This window comes from Lupinus angustifolius, unplaced genomic scaffold (assembly GCF_001865875.1).
Source record: "Lupinus angustifolius cultivar Tanjil unplaced genomic scaffold, LupAngTanjil_v1.0 Scaffold_6_45, whole genome shotgun sequence".
NCBI lineage: Eukaryota > Viridiplantae > Streptophyta > Magnoliopsida > Fabales > Fabaceae > Lupinus > Lupinus angustifolius.
The window spans coordinates 47,643-70,797 of NW_017717481.1; the positions used below are offsets into that span (position 1 = coordinate 47,643).

Genomic DNA, 23,155 nt, shown 5'->3' on the forward strand with positions numbered 1-23,155 from the left:
GATCTATATCATTTCATGTACCTTTTCATTCTAATTAGTCAAAAAAATATATAATTAATATATATTAAATTTATATTTTACTTTTCTAATTAATAAAAATCAACAATTCATAAATTGATACAAATTTTGAGGAATATGTGACCCCCTCTGAAAGCCAATTGGAAAACAAAACGTCTTTGAATGAAGCAACAGCCTTTAAAATAGGAAATCCATCACGAAGTAAACACAACAATGACATAAAGTTGACCACAGTCTTCAACTTAACCCATTCAGGTTTCCTACCATATTTCTTTAAATAGATTATCTCCCCAATTAATCTACATGATTACTATTAGTAGCTTAAGAAATTTGTTATTTGGGTGGAGATTATCATTCTTTAATCATGCATTCTAGTTCTAATTAGATACCATAAAGATAGGTTAAGCAGTGCTCTAGACAAGTGCTTAATTAAAAATCTTGAAAAGACGGTGAGATAATAAATGCAGTACAAAACTAATAGCAGATAATTATTAGACAAATATTTTTTATTAAAATAGTAGGCAATCAATGGATGATTTAAATTCTAAAAACCTTATTTTTAATTAGTTGACCATAATTGAGAAAAAAATATTTATACCAAAATTAATTTCTCAACGTTGACAGTATATAAATGACCTATTATGAGATATTTCATTTCCGGGAATAAACTAATCATTTTTGAAGTATTGTAACAATTTATCTCAATACTTATTTTTATGCTCAGTGTATTTTTGAAGTCAAGCTTTACTCAATACAGGCCAACTTCTTCTTAGTATATTTTCTACTATAATTACAACAAAGTGGATATTTTTATTTTGATGTAAAAAAGTAAAAATGAATAAAAGCAACCAAACTTTATTCAACTGAATAACACATAGCTAAATAATTCATTGATTTTCTTCACATATCCACAACAACATATACATACATGTAAAAAAAACTTATACACGTGATTAATAGACCGATGAGTCTAGAGTACATATGAAATTCTTCTATTTAACTTAAATTACTAGAAAGAAGAATATACATCATCTCCTTTGTTTAGGCTTCAGAACAAAAACATTGATTACTTTGAAATACTTCTGACAATAAATATTTCCATCTAAAATCTGAAACTATTTTTCATTTTGCTACAATTTTTCACAAGAGCTATAAACAATTCTTAACTCCCAATGCTTGATCCATTTCAACCTTGTTGGAAGTACAAACACCATTACTAATGTTGTCCTTGAATGAAGAAGACCTATTTGACCACATGGGTGTGGCTAAGAATGTTGGTCTTTCTTCTCCAGCCATTACCACAAACATCTTCTCTTCATGAACTTGAGTTTCTGATTTCTGTGCCTCAAGATCTTGTTTTTCTTGTTGTAGGTTATTACCTGAAGAAAGCTTCCAAAAAGAATATGCAATACGAATGAACATAGCAATAGCAATGAAACCCAATATGGTGATTAACCCAGTGTACCAGTATGTAACTAGTGGAAGCTTTGGTGAGTGTGGTTCTTCTGCAAATACTTTGGATTTTGTTCTCATAATCATCATGGGGTCTATGTGTGCTGCCATTTTAGGTTTTTTATTTTTTTTTTAAAGAAGAGTGTGAGAATTGAAAGAAAGGGAAGAGGAAAAAAATGAATGGTGAGGGCAAAATGTGAAGGGATATTTATTCAGTAAACTTTTTTGAAATGGAATAATGGGAAATATGTTATCTCTATATACTGTTCTACCCGAATTTTAATAAACCAAAAACAATCATATTATAATGTAAAGATTTATATACAGTCAAAACATCATTTATCATTTATTTGTATTATTTTTTGTCAGCAATGTTGAAAATGAATAATGAATGATACGTTGGTAGTGTAAAAACTCTTACACTATCAGTCATAAATTTTTTTTTTTCATAATATTAATAAAATTTTGGAAGTAACAAAGTGATGTGAAGGTGAGGATGAAGAGCTTGAGAAAAAGAGTATAAGAGGTTGTGAATTCGAGTATCACCCATAATAAAAGAATGAAGTTATAAGGTGGTTTGATGTTCAGAATGAAAACTGTGAATGTAGGAGGCTGAATATTCGAGTCTGATGTATAACAAAAATACTAACATACTAAAAATTCTCAATCAAAATATATATTAATAAAATTTAATTAATATGTGAACAATATATAATTAAGATATTTGAATAATATATTCATTAATAGTGAAAATATATGAATCATGATCTCTATATCAAATCTTGGTTGAAATGGAACCTGCGCACCGACAACATGCACAATGAGTACTATTTCATAATAGCAAGTATTAAAAACATGTTTGAAAATATGAATGTGTTTGTGTTTGATTATTGATGAAGTGGTGAGGTATTCATCGACTTATTAAGAAGGAAGATTATAATTTTGGAGTAGATATTTTTTGTGAGTGGGGTACTTGTGTTGTGCGCTTATTAATTTTGTTTAGATAATAATTGGATCCCATTTACATGTGAATGGCTAGTGCCGTGTTGGTCATGTGAGGATAAGGATAACGAAAGGGAAATGATAATAATATCATATTACATGAATGGTCGAGTATTGATTGATTCTGATAAGAATAAGGAAAATAATGAATAAAAAATGTTTCTTTTTCTTCAATTGTTTGAAAAAAAAGTACTTTTGCGTTGATAATTTTGTTGAGAAGGTAAGATACTATGGGGAGTACATGAAAAAAAAAAGGTAAATAAAGAAAACAAAATATATACTTATTGATAATTCTAAAAAATAATACTGATATATAGTAAATATAACACTTTTACTCTTTAAATATAATATAATGATATTTTTATTATTTAGATATAATATAATGACATTTTTATCCTCAACAAACAAGAAAAACATTGTTGAATGATTTTGACACCTCCTCAATAATGGGTCCCACATTAATGGACTCACTTCACTTTTATGCGAGTGTCACTTTTGCTTTCAGTTTTAACAGGATCAAGGTATCCCTGGGTGGAGTTGTAGTGGCAAACCAACATATTCATTTATTTATTGACTTTAGAACGCTTTATTGCAGTAGTTTATTGTTTTTTTAGGAGGTATGTCGTAATAGTGTATGAGTCTTATATATTATTATTGTATCATTAATCATTAATATCTAATAATTATTGATTATTTAAAAAAATAATTCAAATAAATATAAATGATATAATAAATATGTATAAATCTTTACACTAATAATATATAAATAGTACACGGATTCTATTTCCTAATATGGCAGTATTACTCTCTATCTTCAATGTGATTGTCTTCTTGGATTACAAGTTGTTAGTAGAAGAAAAAAGATATAACATTCCCTTTGAAAATGATAAGGTAAAATATCTAGTATTATCAAGTCAAATCTTAAAATTTTATTCTAGTAGTAATTGTTAGAAGGGTAGTTACCAATCTAGATACTCATCTATCTTGATAATAATTAGGAGGGATAGTTTCAATTTTTTATTAAAGTCATTCTCTCTATTTGTTGCAAGTAAGGGCGGAAACAGGTTAGGCCAGGCCAGGCCAGACTTTGACTTAAACATGCCAAACCTATATAGCATATAGGAGCCTGGGCCTGGCCTGTTAGCCTGTTTAAAAAAAAATTCAAAGCCTGAGCCTGACCTGTTTAAAAGCCTGGCCTGTTAGCCTGTTTAAATGCCTATTTTACTATATGGTCATGAAATAGGCTACTATGTCAACATTTAAATGGGCTTATAGGCCTACTTTTAGTTAGACCCATCTAATTCTAATAATTAAATTATATTTTTGTATACATTTTTATATTAATATTACATATATAATATTATTATTTATATTAAAATAGTATAAATTCAACATTCATATATAATATAACTAAATAGGCCGGCCTGTTAGGCTTAATATGCCTTTTAGGTGGCCTAAAACCTGGCCTGTTAAGCTAAGTAGGCTTTTTAAAAAGCCTGAGCCTGGTCTGTTAATGAAAAAAATCTGATTTGACCTAACCTGTTATAGGCCAGGTAATAGGCCCCTGATAGGCGGCCTGCAAGACATTTTACTTATTTAACTATTTATTTATTTTTCTAGCATATTAAAGCTAATCTTTTTAGAATTTAATAATAGGAGTAAATTAATATAATTCCTCCAAATTTATCCAAAATAAATTGTTCCAAACTTTAAATTTACACTCCATCCAACATATTTATTTAAGATATCATGAGTTACTCCATCCAACATATTTATTTAAGATATCATGAGTTACTCCATCTTACAAAGGAACATGTTAATTATACCCAAAAAGTTTATTAATTGATTCATTCAACTTAAGTTTTTTTGCTAAAGTTATTTTAGTAAATAAAATTTCCTTCTTCTCGGTTTCCTTCACACATCCACGCAGTGTCGTCGAATAAGACCGTAGCGCCTCCACACAGTGTTGCCCAAGCTGTGCAGTGCCCACACAGTGATAGTTTCCTTCATGATGGTTTTCCCGGATATCACCGCAACCCACACAGTGCTGCCCCACATAGTGCCGTGTAATATACAAATAGAATACAATTGAGTAGGCTGAGATTTAGGAGATAAACTAAGGGAATAGTTCCTAAAATTATTTACACATAAGTTAAATCATGCCATGAAATTAGAACTTTCTATAATGCATTTAGATGTGTGAAAACATGGTAACCCATTTCCTTTGAGCTTCTAAGAACTAGAGAATCAAAGGAAGAATAAGAAGAATGTACTATATGTTGAAGGCCTAGAGCACAACCTATTGAGTATCAGCCAACTCTACAATAAAGGTGCTTTAGAAGAATCATACACTAAGGACATGGACCAGGACAAAGAAGAACAAGCAGAGTATATTGTCCAAGATGAGCATCAGGACATGCCAATCGTGTGGAAGACTAAAAAAGATCATCCACTTGACAAAGTTATAGGTGATATCTCTACGGGGTGGTAACTCATAGTTCTTTACGTAATTTTTGTAACTTTGTTGTTTTCGTATCTCAAATTGAGCCAAAGATCATCAATGAGGCCATTGAGGATGTGCACTAGGGTATAGCTATGCAAGAAGAGCCAAACTAGTTCGAGCGCAATAATGTATGGGACTTGGTCCCTAAGACAAAAGAACATCCAGTGATTGGTACTAGATGAGTCTTCCGAAATAAACTAGATGAATCTGGCTTGATCATTATAAATAAGGCACGTTTAGTGGCCAAAGGCTACAAGCAGGAGTAAGGCATTGATTATGATGAGACCTACACTCCTGTAGCCAGATTAGATGCCATTAGGATGCTTTTATCCTTTGCATTGGTAATGAACTTTAAGCTCTTTCAAATGGATGCTAAGAGCGTCTTTCTGAACGGCTACATTCAAGAGGAGGTGTATGTTGATCAACCTCCCGGCTTTGAAAATTTTAAATATCCGAACCATCTATATATGCTCCAAAAGGCTCTCTATGGCCTGAAACAGGCTCCCAGAGCTTGGTATGACAGATTGAGCTCTTTCCTTTTGGAAAAAGGGTTCATGAGGGATATGGTTGATACTATCCTCTTTATCCGTAGATTAGATGATCATGCATTATGAGTTCTAATATATGTTGATGATATAATTTTCGGATCTACTAATGACATTTTAAAGAATTTTCTGAGATGATGTAGGGAGAATTTGAGATGTCGATGATGAATGAGCTGACTTTCTTCATTGGGCTACAAATTAAACAAATGGAAAGGGACATCTTCATTCATCAATAAAAGTATTTCAAGGAGTTACTCAAAAAGTTCGACATGGAAAAATGAAAAGAAACCTTTACACCTATGGCGTCCGCTTGCTATCTAGACAAAGACGAAAAGGGAAAATCTGTTGAGGTAACCAAGTATCAAAGGATAATCGGCTCTTTATTATATTTGACCGCGAGCCGCATCGATATTATGTTTAGTATTTGCATGTATGCTAGATTTCAGGCATTACCTAAAGATTCATATTATAGTGCTGTTAAACGTATCATGAGATATTTAAAAGGAAAAATAAATATGGGATTATGGTATCCTAGGGATGCCTCATTATCCTTGGTAGAGTATTCCGATTCCGACTTTGCTGGATGTAAGCTGGATCGGAAGAGCACTAGTGGGACTTGTCACTTATTAGGCAGTTCCTTAGTTTCATAGCACAGTGAAAAGTAAGCCTGTGTTGCTTTGTCCACTGCCGAAGCGGAATAAATTGTCGTGAGTGTGTGTTGTGCTCAAATCCTATGGATGAAGCAGCAACTTAAGGACTTTGGTCTTAAAATAGAAAATATCCTCATTAAATGTGATAAAACAAATGCCATAAACCTATCCAAGAATCCTGTTTTGCATTCGAGAACCAAGCATATAGAAATTAGACATCACTTTTTGCGTGATCATGTTCAAAAAGGCGATTGAGTGCTTGAATTTGTTGAAACTACTAAGCAATTAGCTGATATCTTCACCAAGCCCCTCTCATGAGATACCTTCTACGTTCTTCGAAGAGAAACTAGAATCCTTGATGAAAAATATCTTGATTAAAATCGTCTAACTCTTTATTATGTGCTTCACATGCTAAATGTCTAATATGCTTCAAAATGAATACTTGTTGAATGCATTCCATTCCTAATATGATTCATGATCTAGTATAATATGCTCTATATGTATATGTGGCTGCTTAAAATTGCTTGATATATGTTAGAAACCTTTGCATGCTTCTAAAACTCAAAAACCTTCTTGATTCTACAAATATGATGACTGTTACTCGATTAACCATGAGTCTCAATCGATTAAAATGAGTTCCAGTAGCCAACACTTTATTTTTCACGAAATTTAATCGATTAATGTCCCATCTTAATCGATTACATGGGCTCATTTTTCTGGAAATATGGAATTTTAACTATGATTAATCAATGAAGCACTACTTTTTATCGATTAATGACAACAGATAAATTAAAACCAGAAGCGTTTTTGCCATTTTTTTCAAAACCTCTCTATCATCTTTTCTCTCAAAATCTCAGAGGCAACAACATAATCTGAATTCTTAGCCAAAAAGAAGAATAAACCTCACCCTCTATCCATATTGTACTTCATTTCATCTCATTCCTTCTCAAATTGGTCAAGGAAACCTCACTTTCCAAATTTCAAACCCTAAGGTTAGGTTCCCCCCAAAAATCATTCTTCAACTCGGTTTTTGCAATCAAATGGAAAGAGGACAATAAAAAAGGATTAAGGCAACTGCTCAACGCTCACGAAGGACTCCCATTCCTACACCATCAAATCCAAATGTGAGGCAGGACCATGGAGACCCCTACTACTCTCTTTTACTGCAGGAGACTCGGTTGTTAAAGTTTCAGGGTAGGAAACCAACCTACATCAGGTATGCCGATCTAACCTGGAAGGTGGAACAAAATTTTGAATTTCTGCAAGGTATGCAAGCTCAAGGAGCTGTCACCTTTTTGGAATTAAAGGGAAATATTTACCCTGCTTTGGCTACATAATTTTATGCCAACTTTAGATACAAGGATGGCAAGTATTGGTCTATGGTTTCTGGAAAGTTTTTTTGAGTTGAGTATGGATATTTTATTTGATGATTAAAAGGGCACTTAATCGATTAACTGGGTCTTAGAAAGGTTTTCTATATAAAATGTGTTTTTAGGTTATGCATCATACATCATTTTATTCATTTTTAGAATTGCTAGTTGCATATTTTTCGTGCCCATTTGTGTCATTTAGGCAGAGAGAAATGCATTGTGAAATAGTGAGAGATAATATCATGTTTAGGGTTTAATTGTGATCTAATTGCATGAGATTAATGTGTTAACCTTTGCTATCTTTTCTTGTATGATTTGTGCATTTATGTAGAAGAATTCTTGGATATAAATTCTCTGTTTTCGCACATCAATTAACTCACACATATTCATGTTTGCTTGTGAATCTTGTATAGGGTTTTTAGCTAAGTTTTAATTGTGACATTTTGAGCTACATTGTGCTTGATAATACTTTGTTTTGTGTATCGTTTTTGTGTTGTAATAAGGGAAGTCGTCTCTTGGTGTCGTACCACCAAAGAGACTCAGTGAGTCTTCACCAAGACTTAGAGGTCTTGAGTTTAGAACGTTTTCTTGGCTGGGGCTAGATCGTAAGAAAGGTTTTCTTAGGCGATTAGGTGAGTCAAACCAAGAAAGTGGGTTCTTGGATTCAAGAAGGGAGCATCTAAGTTTGTGTATTGGAAGTGTACATGTAATAATACATTCTTTTAATATTAGTGAAGAAAATCTCCCGAGATCAGAAGAGGAGGCCTGAATGTAGTTTGCAAGTGGACCCACAAATGAACCAGGATACAATTCCTTGTTGCAGGCTTTTTCTATCCTTAATCTCTTTACTTTTCAAGTTGTAATATTGCCTAATTTTTGCTGATAATTTGGATACTATAACTTTGATATATTGAGTTTAATTATGTTCAAGTATCTTTATTTTATCTGTATCTGATTATTTGTAAGTTAATCGATTAAGACAGAGTGTTAATCGATTAACTAGGGCTTTTTCCAAAATAGGGCTTCGATGCAAAAAGTGGTAAGTGGTAACTGCGACACCTATTCAACCTCCCCCTTCTATGTGTATTCTTTCCACTGATACCGAACATAAGTACCCATAATTTTTAAGTTAGCCAAAATCCAACTTTGAACTTGACATGTTTTAAATTAGGGATGCCAATGGGTCTGGATAACTCTTGATAGTATAATACTCAGATCTTCCCTATTGCTTAATTTTTATACCTAGACTCATCCTAGACCTGTGTGGTTATTCATTGGGTCTGCTACTCGCGAATCCTTGTGATGCGAAACTTCCAGGGGTTGGGTGCTTTTCCTAAGCGACCGTTCTTGCTTGAACCTGATTTGGCTCACAAATTATGATTTATATGTCAGATTATATGGATATGGCTTGGTTTTAAATATAAGACTCAATTTGAATTATGTATGGTTGGTGTATGGGTTAAGTGTATGGCTAGGTCATGATTTGTGTATTGGGTTTGGGTTATGGAATGGCTAATTGTACGGGTAAGTGTATGGTTAAGGGTATGAGTGTAAGTTGGTCACGGTTTGGGTGAGTAGGTTGGATAGGGTCACAGTTTGGCTTGGACTCGGGTGGTTGATTGTATGTTTGGGAAAGTGTTCGTTCAAGTGTATGGCTAAGGTAAAGGGGCTCACGGTTTTAGGGTTTGGCTTATAGGTGGGCATAGTCTGCGTGTGTTAAGGGAAGTGGTTAAAATATGAAGGTTGTTGAGGCTCCACAAGCACAAGTGCTTGATAAGCCTAGGAGGTTCAACACAAGGAATGATCCTTGATAAGAACTAGGGTAGACGCCACACCAAGGATGGTGATGAGTCTAAGAACGTTACATGAACAAAGAGTTCTTGATAAGTTCAAGTCTTGGCTCGACCAAGGATTGCTTAGGAGATACATTCAACTAAAGACAATATATTTCATAACAATCAAACTTGTTTATTGATTCGAAAATCCAAATACATATAGATTTGGCTTGCCGAAAAGGGATCCACTAAAATTTAGCAAAAAGATAAATGCATCAGTCTATATTAATTATTGGGAAAAGTTGGAAAAACCCCCTTAAACTTTGTGTTTTGCAAGTAGACACCATAAACTATTTTTTCTTTCTAATTACTCCTTAAACATTAACTATTGGTGAAATTTGGCTATATATATATAAATTTAAATTAGAAACAATAAAATTGGAATTAACACATTAATTATATGGTGTAAGGTTGATGACTGTGAGGAAATACAAATAGTATGGATGGTGAAAATGTCAAATGTTGCAGAACCAACAAGTGTTCCATGTCCCAAATGTAACACCGTGAATTTTCGATATATGTTTTATTAATTATTTATTTTAACAAAAAGTAATTTTAGAAATTATCGGTGATGATTTAGGCTAAATCGTAGTTGAGTGTTAGTCTTGTTTTGTGAATTCCCATTTTTTGGTAAATGTTCGTAATTTTCTATGATGAAAAGTTTTTGAGCTACAGTCAAGATAGACATCAAGTTTGTCCATGACGCATTTCTAAATATTTTTCACTCCGAATTCTGTGTTCGAAGTTCTAACCGTAAACCGAAATTAGAAGATTTTTAATATCCAGCCAAGTATTAGCTGGTAATTCTCGGGCATGGTTCAATCGTGAATGTTTCACCGAATAGATCACATCACTTTCACGAGTGAAACTTGCTTATCAAGCAAGCAAAAATACTCATCTCTTACACAAACCCCTTAAACCCCTCATCTACCCATTACACCTTTTACTCTTTGAAAAACCTTTGGTTTTCCCCTTCCCAAATCAGATTTATTTTCTTTAAAAAGAGCCCCCTCTAACTAGAGAAAACCCTTGCATTTTCTTTCTTATTCATTTTGATTCTCTAAGAAACTCGAAGGTAAGTCTTCACTTTTTAGTTCTTCATCTCTTAGGATCTAACCGTTAGGTGTTTATGAGATTTTAGTATGATGTTTATATGCATGTTATGAACACTTTCAACCATTGAAATTCTCTAATAATCTTCCTAACTCTTGTTATATACAAGAACTCGAAAAACGGGTTTTCGTGAATTTAGAAAATTGTTGTTTTGAAACCGTGAAATCTTGTTGTTTATGGGGTTGTTTTAGTGTTTAAAAATATACATTTTGAGATTTTAATGAAAAGGGGATGATTATGAAATATTATTTTGAACATGAGATCAACACTTGTAAAGAAGGTGTTGAAATGACCATGAAACGATGGAAATTGTGAACGAGATTTTCGAGCATAGAGGATGGTTCAAGAATCTGAATCTTGGACCGGATAGATGAAAGTGTTGGATATTCTTAAAATAAATTAAAATGATGTCTTTGCCTTAGAGTTAGTAGATAAAAGATTTAACTCACAAATCACTGATTGATTTTGCTGTGTTTAGTTTCAAGGCGTTTGAAATCGGACAACCTACCCATACACTTAAAGGAGATCAATCGCTCTACAAATCAAGGTGAGAGAGAATACTTCGTGACATAGTGGTGTCCGAAAATGACACCCGGATCTCCCAACTACCTCAAAAGTTGGGAGTTATAGTTGTTTTTTCAGAAACCCGTACTTAACCAAATGATTGCGTTCCTGGATTAAGTATGGATGATTTCTTAAGCTGTATGCCCTGGGATAGATTAAAATATTTAGTATTGTGGTAGTTATCCATGAAGGAACACCACTCGAGAAACTAAAACATGTAGGGATCATAAACAGTAGAGATTTTCGATCTGGTGGCCTAAAAGTGATTACATGATGCCACACAACAAGGTCGACTGATCGTAAGAGGCTTAACCATGTGGCCATCCAGGATAATTCAGCGATGGTTCGTAGTGGTAGGGATGTTCTTCCTATATTACGTGATAACATAAGATTGGGTCCCACAAGAAGCATTTCTTTGGGAGATGTCTTAGGATGGGCCGATTGATATAAAAGAATGATTAAAAGATTTAATCAGCTAACCTTGGTTAGTTGCATACTCATTATGAATAACGAAGTAGTGGAGAGGAAACTTACGTGAGACGAACGAGCCCTATGATGTTGAGAAGGACGACGATGGCGGTGATTCGTCAACAAAGTCTTGAGGGCGAGTCTAGGTGAGACGAGTCCCTAGTATTCCTGGATGAGGTATTTTGTTTGATTGGACAACTCTCACATCACAAACTAGACGATCTCTGACAACCTCTCTTTCCAATCAGGATCGAGGAGAGGGATGCCCAGAAAGTGTTTCATATGACATCATACTGAAATGGATAGTTCTTCAGAACAAATCGATCATATATCCTTGCGAGGAATATTTTTGTTGCTTTCAAATCGGCTTGTTATGGGACCTGTACTCTCGGTTATTTCCCAATAGGTTATTGGGAGGATATTGGTGTAATGATGGATGAAATAAACATAGCATTCATACATTGAGTACATGGATATTGATTCTTATAGTTTGAGATATAATATCATTCATCATTTTAATTTTTGTATGCAGAATATATTGTGTATATTATATGTATCTATCTGGATGTGATATTCTGTATAATTCCACGCCGTCAATGTATTATATTCATTAAATGTCTTACTCTCTTTTCTTTCTGCTTGTCTTCGGTTCGCTTTCTTGTTCAGATGGACCATACCGCGAGGATTCAGAGCTATCGATTCTCGATGTCCCAGGAGGGGACATGGAGCAGTGAAGAACACCGATATACCTACACAAACTCTCGTGCCTTAGAGGTGGAGATGGTTTATGATGGCTCTACGATGCCCTTCCTCTCACATCATGCAGACTTGGAGGCTTCTTTCACTTTACCTGCTCGGAGACTAGCATCTGCTGCACTATCCATTCATGAACCCACTATTATAGGGCCATCTACTAGGAGACGGAGTTGGGGCGACGTGCTCAATTCCTCACCTTGGAGGAGAGCTGCTGGACAGACGATGTCTGATCTTCAGGCAAATGCGGGAGTGAGAAGTAGGTTGTAGGATTCGTCCAATGACCCGGCAGAGGAGTTGGAGGCTGAAGAGGAGGACTATGTGGTGCTAGTTTGTATAGAGAACTCTATTGAGGTGGTAGACCTCTCCTCTGATTTTGAGACGGAGGAGGACCCTAGCGAGTGCCTTAGCGCACCCACGAGCACTAGAGCTAGTCACTATTGAGGTGAGGTTACTTAACGTGATATCCCAAAAAGAAATCGAATATAAGGAAAATAAATTTATGTTATGATTCAAAAAAAAAAACAATTTTTGCCCATTTTTGGGCAAAGTTGTTTGAGAAATTTTGGGGGCGTTATAATATGGTATCATAGCGGTTCTTTTCTATTCGGCCTTGGGCATGGCCTCACATGCTTTCTTGTGTGATTTGGTATGCTTAATCGTTTGCTTGAATTATTCGGTTGAGAATACGACCCATAGATAATTTCAGTAGGAGAAGTATCTCATACACGTCTAATGTTCAAGATTTAAGATGGGTGGACGTGGAACTGCTAACCTGGACTTCATGACTGCAATGACTAAAGCGATTCAGAATGTGAACATAAATTTGCTTCAGCTGAGTCAACAACATCCCTAACCCAACCAAGGATCGACTCAGTATAAGGGCTTGGACGAATTCTATCGTCGTCAACCCCCAAAGTTTGAAGGAGGTTTTGCACCATATACTACAAATGACTGGATCCAGTAGTTGGAAAGGATCTTTCGGGCAGTTATATGCACTGGGGAGCAGAAGGTCACCTATGCGACCTATATGCTGACTAAGGAAGCTGAGAACTAGTGGGAATTTGCTAGATGTCAGATGGAGCATGAACAACTAATTGTCAACTAGACAACCTTCAAGGATAGATATTTGCAGAAGTACTTTCCTACAGATATGAGGGCCAAGAAAGAGATGGAGTTCCTGCGTCTGCAGCGGGGAAGCGTGAGAGTTGGTGAAGTATGGCTCACACTACAATCAGGTGGGGAATGAAAGGTCCAAATGTGCTAAGTTTGAGGACGAACTCAGACAAGACTTGAAGGTGATGTTTGTACATCAACAGATATCGAATTTTGCAACTCTAGTTAACCGGTGTTGGCTGTATGAGGAAAGTGTGAAGGCAAGGAATGCAGCACTGAAAAGTGTTGTACCACCCGGGAATTCCTATGGTCCCCATAGGAATTTCGGGCAAGCACATGGAAGGGCAAATCCCTTCAACCGTGACCAGAAATCATATGCTTTGTCATCACGGAATCTTTAGAGAAATTTCAAGCCTTACAACAGAGGCCTTCGACAAGGGAACAACAATAACAACAACTACAATAACAGCAATAACAACAACAAAGGGAAGAAGTGCAAGGGAAAGCACTTCAGTGTCAATTGCCCCGTATGCTATCACTACAACCAGCCTGGACATATCTAGCCGATGTGCCCTTAACTGAAAAGGGAAGAAGTGAATACTGTTCAAGCGGCAAGACCTAAGGCCAAAGGAAGGGTGTTCACTATGAGCAGAACTGAGATTGAGGGCAATAAGGACCTCATACAAGGTACTTGTTGTATTAATGAGACTTCCTTATCTTTGCTGTTTGATTCGTGTGCGATCCATTCTTTCATATCTAATGATGTTTTCGACCGATTAGCATTGCCTATAGTATCCCTACCCTATGACTAATTGTATCCACACCCACTAATGAACCCATCATAGTGTGAACTATGTGCTCTGAATGTCCTTTAACTTTAGATGAACGAACCTTTGCTGTAAACCTTATATGTCTACCCTTATCCCAATTAGATATCAACTTAGGAATGGACTAGCTATCTAACAACCATGTTCTTGTAAACTTCTTTAACAAAACATTAATCTTTAGCGATCCTAAGAACCTCATTAAATCAAAAGCACAATTGTCGTCCAAATGAAGAAACTCTTGAAAGATGGAGCTCAAGTATTTATGCTACTGGCATCATTGGAGAAGAAAGGTGGAGGAGATATTCAATACTTACCTGTGTTTAGGGATTTCTTTGAAGTTTTCCCGTATGACATTCCTGGTTTGTCGCCAATACGAGAGATAGAGTTTGCTATCGATCTGGTTCATGGAACTGGACTGATCTCTATAGCTTTCTACTGGATGGCACCATTGGAGTTAACGGAGTTGAAGAAGCAATTGGAAGACTTGCTATAGTAACAGTTTGTCAGACTTAGTGTTTCATGATGAGGTGCTCTGGTTCTATTTGTGAAGAAGAATGATGGTGGTATGTGGTTGTATACTGACTACTGATAGTCGAACAAAGTCACCATAAAGAATAAGTACCCATTGCCAAGAATTGACGACTTGATGGATCAACTAAGAGGAGCTACCATGTTTTCAAAGATCGATCTTCAGTCAGGATACCACCAAATACGCGATAAGTCGGAGGATATTCCAAAAACTACTTTTCAGACGCGATATGGTCGTTACCAATATCTCGTGACACCACTTGGTGTAACCAACGCTCCTACAATGTTCATGGATTAAATGAATCAGATTTTTCATCCATACCTTGACACATTTGTGGTCGTATTTACCGATGATATCCTGATTTATTCGAAAGACCAGGAGGAACATGCAAAGCATCTGAGCATAGTGTTGCAGATTTTGAAAGACAACCAACTCTATGCCAAGTTGTCAATGTGCGAATTTTGGTTAGAATCGGTGAATTTTCTTAGGCATGTGATATCAAGCGAAGGAATTGTTGTAGACCCTACTAAAGTAGGAACGGTGATGGAATGGAATTCTCTGAAATCTATAAGGAAGATTAGAAGCTTCCTCGGTTTAGCGGGATACTATCAGAAGTTTAATGAAGGATTTTCGAAGTTGGCGTTCCCACTGACTACGTCAACGAGGAGAGACAAGGCTTTTTTTCTGGACGGCGAAGTGTGAAGAAAACTTTCAAGAATTGAAGAAAAGATTGACCACAACACCTATGTTGATTCTACCAGACCCGAAGGGAAACTACAACGTGTACTATGACACGTCTAAACAAGGCCTAGGTTGCGTGTTGATGCAACAACAAAAGGTGGTAGCTTATGCTTCAAGAAAATTAAAATCACATTAGTAGAATTATCCGACGCACAACTTGGAGTTGGATGCGAATGTATTTTCTCTCAAGATCTAGAGACATAACTTCTATGTAGTAAGATTTGGAGTCTTCAGTGATCATAAAAGCTTGAAGTATGTATTCGACCAAAAGGAGCTGAACATGAGGCATAGACGTTGGATGGAATTCCTTAAGGACTATGAGTTTGATCTCCAATACCACCCTAGGAAAGCTAATGTGGTGGCTGATGCCTTGAGTAGAAAGTCTCTGCATATGTCAACCATGATGGTCAGGGAGATGGAATTGATTGAGGATTTCAGGAATTTAAGCCTCATGGTGCAAGTAAAACCTAAGAGTTTGATGTTAGGTATGCTTACAGTAACAATTGACTTTCTGGAACATTTGAAAGGTTTGCAAAGTTCCGATCCAGAACTACGAGATAAGAACACCTTGTTGGCTGAAGAAAGAGCCCCGAAATTTCAAGAAGGAACCGATGGAGTGTTGCGATGCAAGAACCGAGTTTATGTGCCAAGAGACCCTGATTTGAAAATGGCAATCTTGGACGAAGCCCATAAGATAAAACTAATTATTCATCCTTGAGCTACCAAAATGTATCAAGACTAGAAGAATATGTTCTAGTGGTCCGATATGAGGAGAGAAGTAGCAGAGTATGTCTCGCGTTGCTTAACATGTTAGAAGGCAAAGATCGAGCACATGTGACTCGGAGGAGAACTCCAACCTTTAGATATCCCAGATTGGAAACGGGATAACATTGCAATGGATTTTGTGAGTGGATTTCCTCGGACACAAAAGGGTTATGATGCAGTTTGGGTGATAGTGGATCGTTTGACAAAGACAACTCACTTTCTACCTATCAATATGAAATACTTCTTGGAAAGGAAAGCAGAGTTATACATCAAAGAGATTGTCTGATTGCATGGTATTCCTACAAATATCATCTTAGATAGAGACCCACGTTTCATTTTGAAGTTGTGGAATGGTTTGCAAATAGCGTTGGTACCAAATTGAGTATGAGTTCAACTTACCACCCGCAGACGGATGGCCAATCTGAACGGACTATCCAATCTTTGGAAGACTTTCTGAGAGCATGTGTGTTGGAACACTTTGGAAGTTGGGCAGACTATCTGCATCTGAGAAAGTTCACCTACAATAACAGCTTTCATTCGAGTATCGGGATGGAGTAGTATGAAGCTCTTTACGGCAGGAAATGCAGAACACCGTTATGTTGGCTTGAAGCAGGGGAGAATATGATACTAGGACCCGATGTGGTTCAATTGATGAACAAAAAGATAAGAATGATATGTGAGAACATGAAGGAAGCTCAAAGTAGGTAGAAGAGCTATTATGACAAAAAGAGGAACCCTCTCAGTTTTGAGGAAGGAGATCTTGTCTTCATGAGGGTGGTTCCGACAATTGGCATTGGCAGAGTGCTTAAAGCCCGTAAGCTTAACCCTAAATTCATAGGACCATACCAAATCCTTAGAAAAGTGGGACCAGTACCTTACCAAATTGTCTTGCCACCTTTATTATCAAACATACATAATGTCTTCCATGTATCCCAACTCAGAAAATACATAATGTCCTTTCGCATATCATCAAACTCGATTCAATCCAGTTAAAGGATAATCTCACTTTTGAAATTATGCCCTTGAGGATTGCTGATCGAAGTGTGAAGGTGTTGCGAGGCAAGGAGATTGTTTTAGTTAAGGTGATCTAGAGCCAAGCAAATAGAGAAAATGGGATTTGGGAGGTCGAGGAGGTCATAAGAGAATCCTATCCCTATCTATTTTATTAAGAGGTACTCTAAATTTTCGAGGACAAAAATTTTATAAGTGGGGGAGGAATTTAACACGGTGAATTTTCGATTTATGTTTTATCAATTATTTATTTTAGCAAAACATATTTTAGAAATTAATCAATAATGATTTAGGCTAAATTGTAGTTGAGTGTTAGTCTTGTTTTGTGAATTCCTATTTTGTGATAAATATTTGCAATTTTCTGTGATGGAAAGTTTTTGAGCTGCTGTATGGCCCAATTTCGCTCGAATTCGGCCCAATAATGTGTTTTTTTGTATTTTATAGCTCGAAATCATATTCCGAGTGTACCATTGGCTTCGAAATATCATTTCAAGTCAAGATAGACATCAAGTTTGTCCAGAACGCATTTGTAAATATTTTTCACTTCGAATTCTGTGTTCGATGTTCAAATCACAAACAGAAATCAAAAGATTTTTAATATCTAGCCAAGTATTAGCCGAAGAGGTCACATCACCTTAACGAGTGAAACTTGCTTGTCAAACAAGCAAAAATTCTCATATGGTACACAAAATCCCTTAAACCCCTCATCTACCCATTACACCATTTACCCTTTGAAAACCTTTGACCCTTTGAAAAACCTTTGGTTTTCCCCTCCCCAAATCAGGTTCATTTTCTTTAAAAAGAGCCCCTTCTAACTAGAGAAAACCCTTGGCATTTTATTTCTTTTTCATTTTGACTCTCTAAGAAACTCCAACGTAACTCTTCACTTTTTAGTTCTTCATCTCTTAGGATCTAACCGTTAGGTGTTTACGAGATTTTAGTATGATATTTATATGCATGTTATGGACACTTTCAACCTTTGAAATTTTCTAATATTCTTCCTAACTCATGTTATACTCAAGAACTCGAAAAACGGGTTTTCTTGAACTTAGAAAATTGTTGTTTTGAAACCATGAAATCGTGTTGTTCGTGGGGCTGTTTTAGTGTTTAAAAATATGCATTTTGTGATTTTAATGAAAAATGGATGATTATGAAATCAAGGATATCTTGATTTAAAATATTTTGTTGAACGTGAGATCAACACTTGTAAAGAAGGTGTTGAAATGACCATGAGCACGATGGGAATCGTGAATGAGACTTTCAAGGATAAATGATGGTTCAAGAATATGAATCTTGGACCAGATGGATGAAAGTGTTGGATGTTCTTAAAATAGATTAAAATGATGTCTTTACCTTAGAGTTAGCAGGTAAAAGGTTTTACTCTCAAATTACTGATTCATTTTGTCGTGTTTAATTTTGAGGCGTGCGAAGTTGGACAACCTACTCCATACACTTAAAGGAGATCAACCGCTCTACAACCCAAGGTGAGGGGGAATACATCGTGATATAGTGGTGTCCGAATATGACACTCAAATCTCCCAATTACCCCAAAAGTTGGGAGTTATATTTGTTTTTTTAGAAACCTGTACTTAACCAAATGATTGTGTTCCTGAATTAAGTACGGATGATTTCTTAAGATGTATGCCCTATGATAGATTAAAATATTAAGTACTGTGGTAGTTATCCATGATGGAACACCACTCGAGAAACTAAAACGCGTAGGGATCAGAAATAGCAGATATTTTCAATTTGGTGGCCCAAAAAGGATTACATGATACCACAGAGTGAGGTCAGCTAAACTATTTAAAAAAAATGATTAAAAGATTTAATCGGTTAACCTTGGTTAGTGTGTATACTCATTATGAATAACGAAATAGTGGAGATGAAATTTACGTGAGACAAACGAGCCCCACGATGTTTAGAGGGATGGCGATGGCGGTGATTCGTCAACAAAGTCTTGAGGGTGAGTCTAGGTGAGATGAGTCCCTTGTATTCCTGGATGAGGTATTCTGTTGGATTGGACAACTCTCACAACACAAACTAGACGATCTATGACAACCCTTCTTTGCAATCAGAATCGAGGAGAGGGATGCCCAGAAAGTGTTTGATACGACACCATCCTGAAACAGACAATTTTTCGGAACAGATTAATCATATATCCTTGCGAGGAATATTTTTGGTGCGTTCAAATCGGAATCATATAATATCATTCATCATTTGCATTTATGTATGCAAAATATATTGTGTATATTATGTGTGTCTATCTAGATGTGATATTCTATGTAATTACAGGTCATCAATGAATAATATTCATTATATGTCTTACTCCTTTTTCTTTGTGCTTGTCTTTAGTTCACTTTCTCGTTCAGATGTTCCATACCGCGAGGATTCGGAGCTACCAATTCTCGATGTCCCAGGAGGGGACATGGAGTAGTGTTGGACACCGATACACCTACATAGGCCCTTGTACCTTGTACCTGGACAAGGTTTGTGATGGCTCTACGATGCGCTTCCCCTCACATCATGTGGACTTGGAGGATTCTTTCACTTTTCCTGCTCAGAGACTAGCATCTACTGCACCATCCATTAAGTCTCTGATTCCTCATGGACCCACTACTGTAGGGCCATCTACTAGGAGGCGAATTTGGGACGACGTGCTCAATTACCCACCATGGAGGAGAGTTGTTTGAAGGACGATGCCCGATCTTCAGGCAGATACGGGAGCGGGAAGTAGGTTGCAGGGTGCGTCCAATGACCCAAAAGAGGAGATGGATGCTGAAGAGGAGGAGCTGGAAGCCGAAGAGGAGGACTGTGTGGAGGTAGTCTGTATAGAAGACTCCATTGAGGTGGTAGACCTCTCCTCCGATTTTGAGACGGAGAAGGACCCATGCGAGTGCCCTAGCGCACCCGCGAACACTAGAGCTAGTCACTAGCAGTCATTTCCATTTCTATTTGGAGGGTACTTGTGTAGGGTACTGTTGATGTGCTGAAAGGCTCCACCTAATTTGTATGTTTTCACTTTAGACAAAGATTTTATTCCACGTTGTTTTTCGTACAAACATATTATGCCTCGTGTACCCCTAGGCCCCGATGAAGTAGCGATGCCTGCTCCTTCTATCACTCTTTGGTGTTGAGTCAATAGATGAGAATCCCGGTTGGGGCCAGGTCCTGACAACCTTCGATATGCCTCGTGCCTCAGCTGGTGCGGATGGACCGGCAGGTACGGACCTTTGCTCTGGTAGGGTGAATGATGCTTCCCGAAATGCGTAACGTGTCGGGAGATGCAACTTAGAGCCATCACATACGAGATCCAATTCTAGGTCGCACGGACCACCGTAGGTGTATCTGTTTCCTTCAAAGCTCCATGCCCCCTCCTGGGACATGGTGAAGTGGTAGCCCGTGATCATCACCGATCAATCTATCTAAACATGGATGTAAACGAGTACACCGGAAAGAAAGAGAGGGAGTAAAACATTTAATGAAAAACTTGTCATTGACATCATTGAATTACACAAAATTTCACCCCAAGACAAAGAAAAAATACAGATATATCATATGATCATACACGTATGTATTAATGATGAATGAAGGTGTTTACATACATCACGTTAGATATGGAAACTCTTTACATACATCAATTTAGATATGGTAACTCTTCTTTGTATCATTTCCAAGAATTTAATATAATTATTCATCTTTACAACATTTACTTATTGAAAGAACATTATCTCCAATCAAGTTATTTTAGGTTTTATTGAATAAGATTGGAAGTGAATGAATTCTTGATGGAATAAGATTGGAAGTTATCTTCGTACAAACAAAGATTTTATTCCACGTTGTCATTTCCACGTTGTTTTTCAAGGATAGATTTCTGCGTCTGTAGCAGGAAATGTAACGCCCCGAAAATCATTTCATAATTACTATATTTAATCTCTTGGAAAATGGGTAAAAATTTTTATTTTTTTATTTTATGTAACATGTAACTTACAAATCAAGTTTTTCCATTTTATCTTTTCTCTTTCAAGACGTCACATTTTCAAACCTTTGTTGAAATAATTTCTTAATACTTAAAATATAATTGAACGAAACACAATTCTTTTCTGAATACTTCTCATTAATCAATTCTTGAATTTGAAATACGTACATCATGGTTTACAAAATACACGGCGAAGTCTATTTTTCACCCCTAACAAAGACTAAAAATATAAATAAAAATAATACAATGCCGGGGGCGTTGGAATTACAAAACTACCCTACACAGGTTCCCTATCAAAATAAAGAAAGATGCTCCTAGACCGGTGGTGCACTGGAAACCTCACTCGAGTCTTCCTCGATCTCCGATTGTGAAGATATCTCTATAACCTCCGCTGAATCCTCTATGTAAATTAACTCTACACAGTCATCATCCTCGTCCTCCACCATCTCATCTGCTGCCCAATTCATCGAAGGGTCTGGGGTGTACCCCTAGGCCCCGATGAAGTAGCGATGCCTGCTCCTTCTATCACTCTTTGGTGTTGAGTCAATAGATGAGAATCCCGGTTGGGGCCAGGTCCTGACAACCTTCGATATGCCTCGTGCCTCAGCTGGTGCGGATGGACCGGCAGGTACGGACCTTTGCTCTGGTAGGGTGAATGATGCTTCCCGAAATGCGTAACGTGTCGGGAGATGCAACTTAGAGCCATCACATACGAGATCCAATTCTAGGTCGCACGGACCACCGTAGGTGTATCTGTTTCCTTCAAAGCTCCATGCCCCCTCCTGGGACATGGTGAAGTGGTAGCCCGTGATCATCACCGATCAATCTATCTAAACATGGATGTAAACGAGTACACCGGAAAGAAAGAGAGGGAGTAAAACATTTAATGAAAAACTTGTCATTGACATCATTGAATTACACAAAATTTCACCCCAAGACAAAGAAAAAATACAGATATATCATATGATCATACACGTATGTATTAATGATGAATGAAGGTGTTTACATACATCACGTTAGATATGGAAACTCTTTACATACATCAATTTAGATATGGTAACTCTTCTTTGTATCATTTCCAAGAATTTAATATAATTATTCATCTTTACAACATTTACTTATTGAAAGAACATTATCTCCAATCAAGTTATTTTAGGTTTTATTGAATAAGATTGGAAGTGAATGAATTCTTGATGGAAAAAATGCCAATTAGACTCTCGCACATGTGAGAGTTATCATTCAGACGACTTAAGAAGTCTTGTTTGTATGCAGCCCTCTCGCTCAAGCGAGAGTTGTCTTGCTCAAGCGAGGGTATCTCCATTTTTATAAAGCACCCGTGGCTCAAGCGAGAGTTGTCTCGCTTCAGCAAGAAAACAACCAGTTTTCTTTGTGCATATTTCAGCTCAAGCGAGAGCTGTCTCGCCCAAGCGCGAAAACGCGTTTTCTCTAGACACTTCTCCCTCAAGCGAGAGTTGTCTCGCTCAAGCGAGAAAAGCCTGAAACTTAGTTAAATTTTTTTCTCAATGAGAAGTTTTCTCATTTATAACACTTGTTTTTAAGTCTAGAATTTAACAATTATCTCATAGATATAATTCTTAGAACAGTTATTCGAGCAATATTAAACATGAATAATCATGACATCTTCATACATAAGCATAACCTAACATAATTCAACATAATAAATATTGTTGTACTTAATCCAAACAAAACATACAATTGATAAAGTACAACCTTTCTTAACATCCAAGACAAATCCAAACTTGTGAGGGAGTTTGGAGGTCCTGAAGCATATTCGGATACCACTGTGTCACAATGTTTTCTACCTCACTTGAGTGTGTCGTGCAGATTGTTTCCTCTATTCGTGGTGAGTTTAATTCGTCGGGTCTCTTCTCAAACTCTTCGTCACGCCAAAATCAA

At 36.5% G+C, this 23,155-nt stretch overlaps 1 protein-coding gene across 1 annotated transcript; it reads right to left on the reverse strand.

Moving 5' to 3' along the window:
* Nucleotides 1–884: 884 nt before the first annotated feature.
* On the reverse strand, nt 885–1,678 carry LOC109337425 (protein GLUTAMINE DUMPER 1-like). The gene has a single exon (XM_019574405.1). The coding sequence runs from the start codon at nt 1,579–1,581 to the stop codon at nt 1,168–1,170; it is 414 nt and encodes a 137-aa protein (XP_019429950.1). The 5' UTR covers nt 1,582–1,678; the 3' UTR covers nt 885–1,167.
* Nucleotides 1,679–23,155: the final 21,477 nt, after the last annotated feature.

Excerpts from the sequence above, each read along its gene's own strand:
- LOC109337425 (XM_019574405.1), bottom strand. The coding sequence starts at position 1,581 with ATGGCAGCACACATAGACCCCATGATGATTATGAGAACAAAATCCAAA.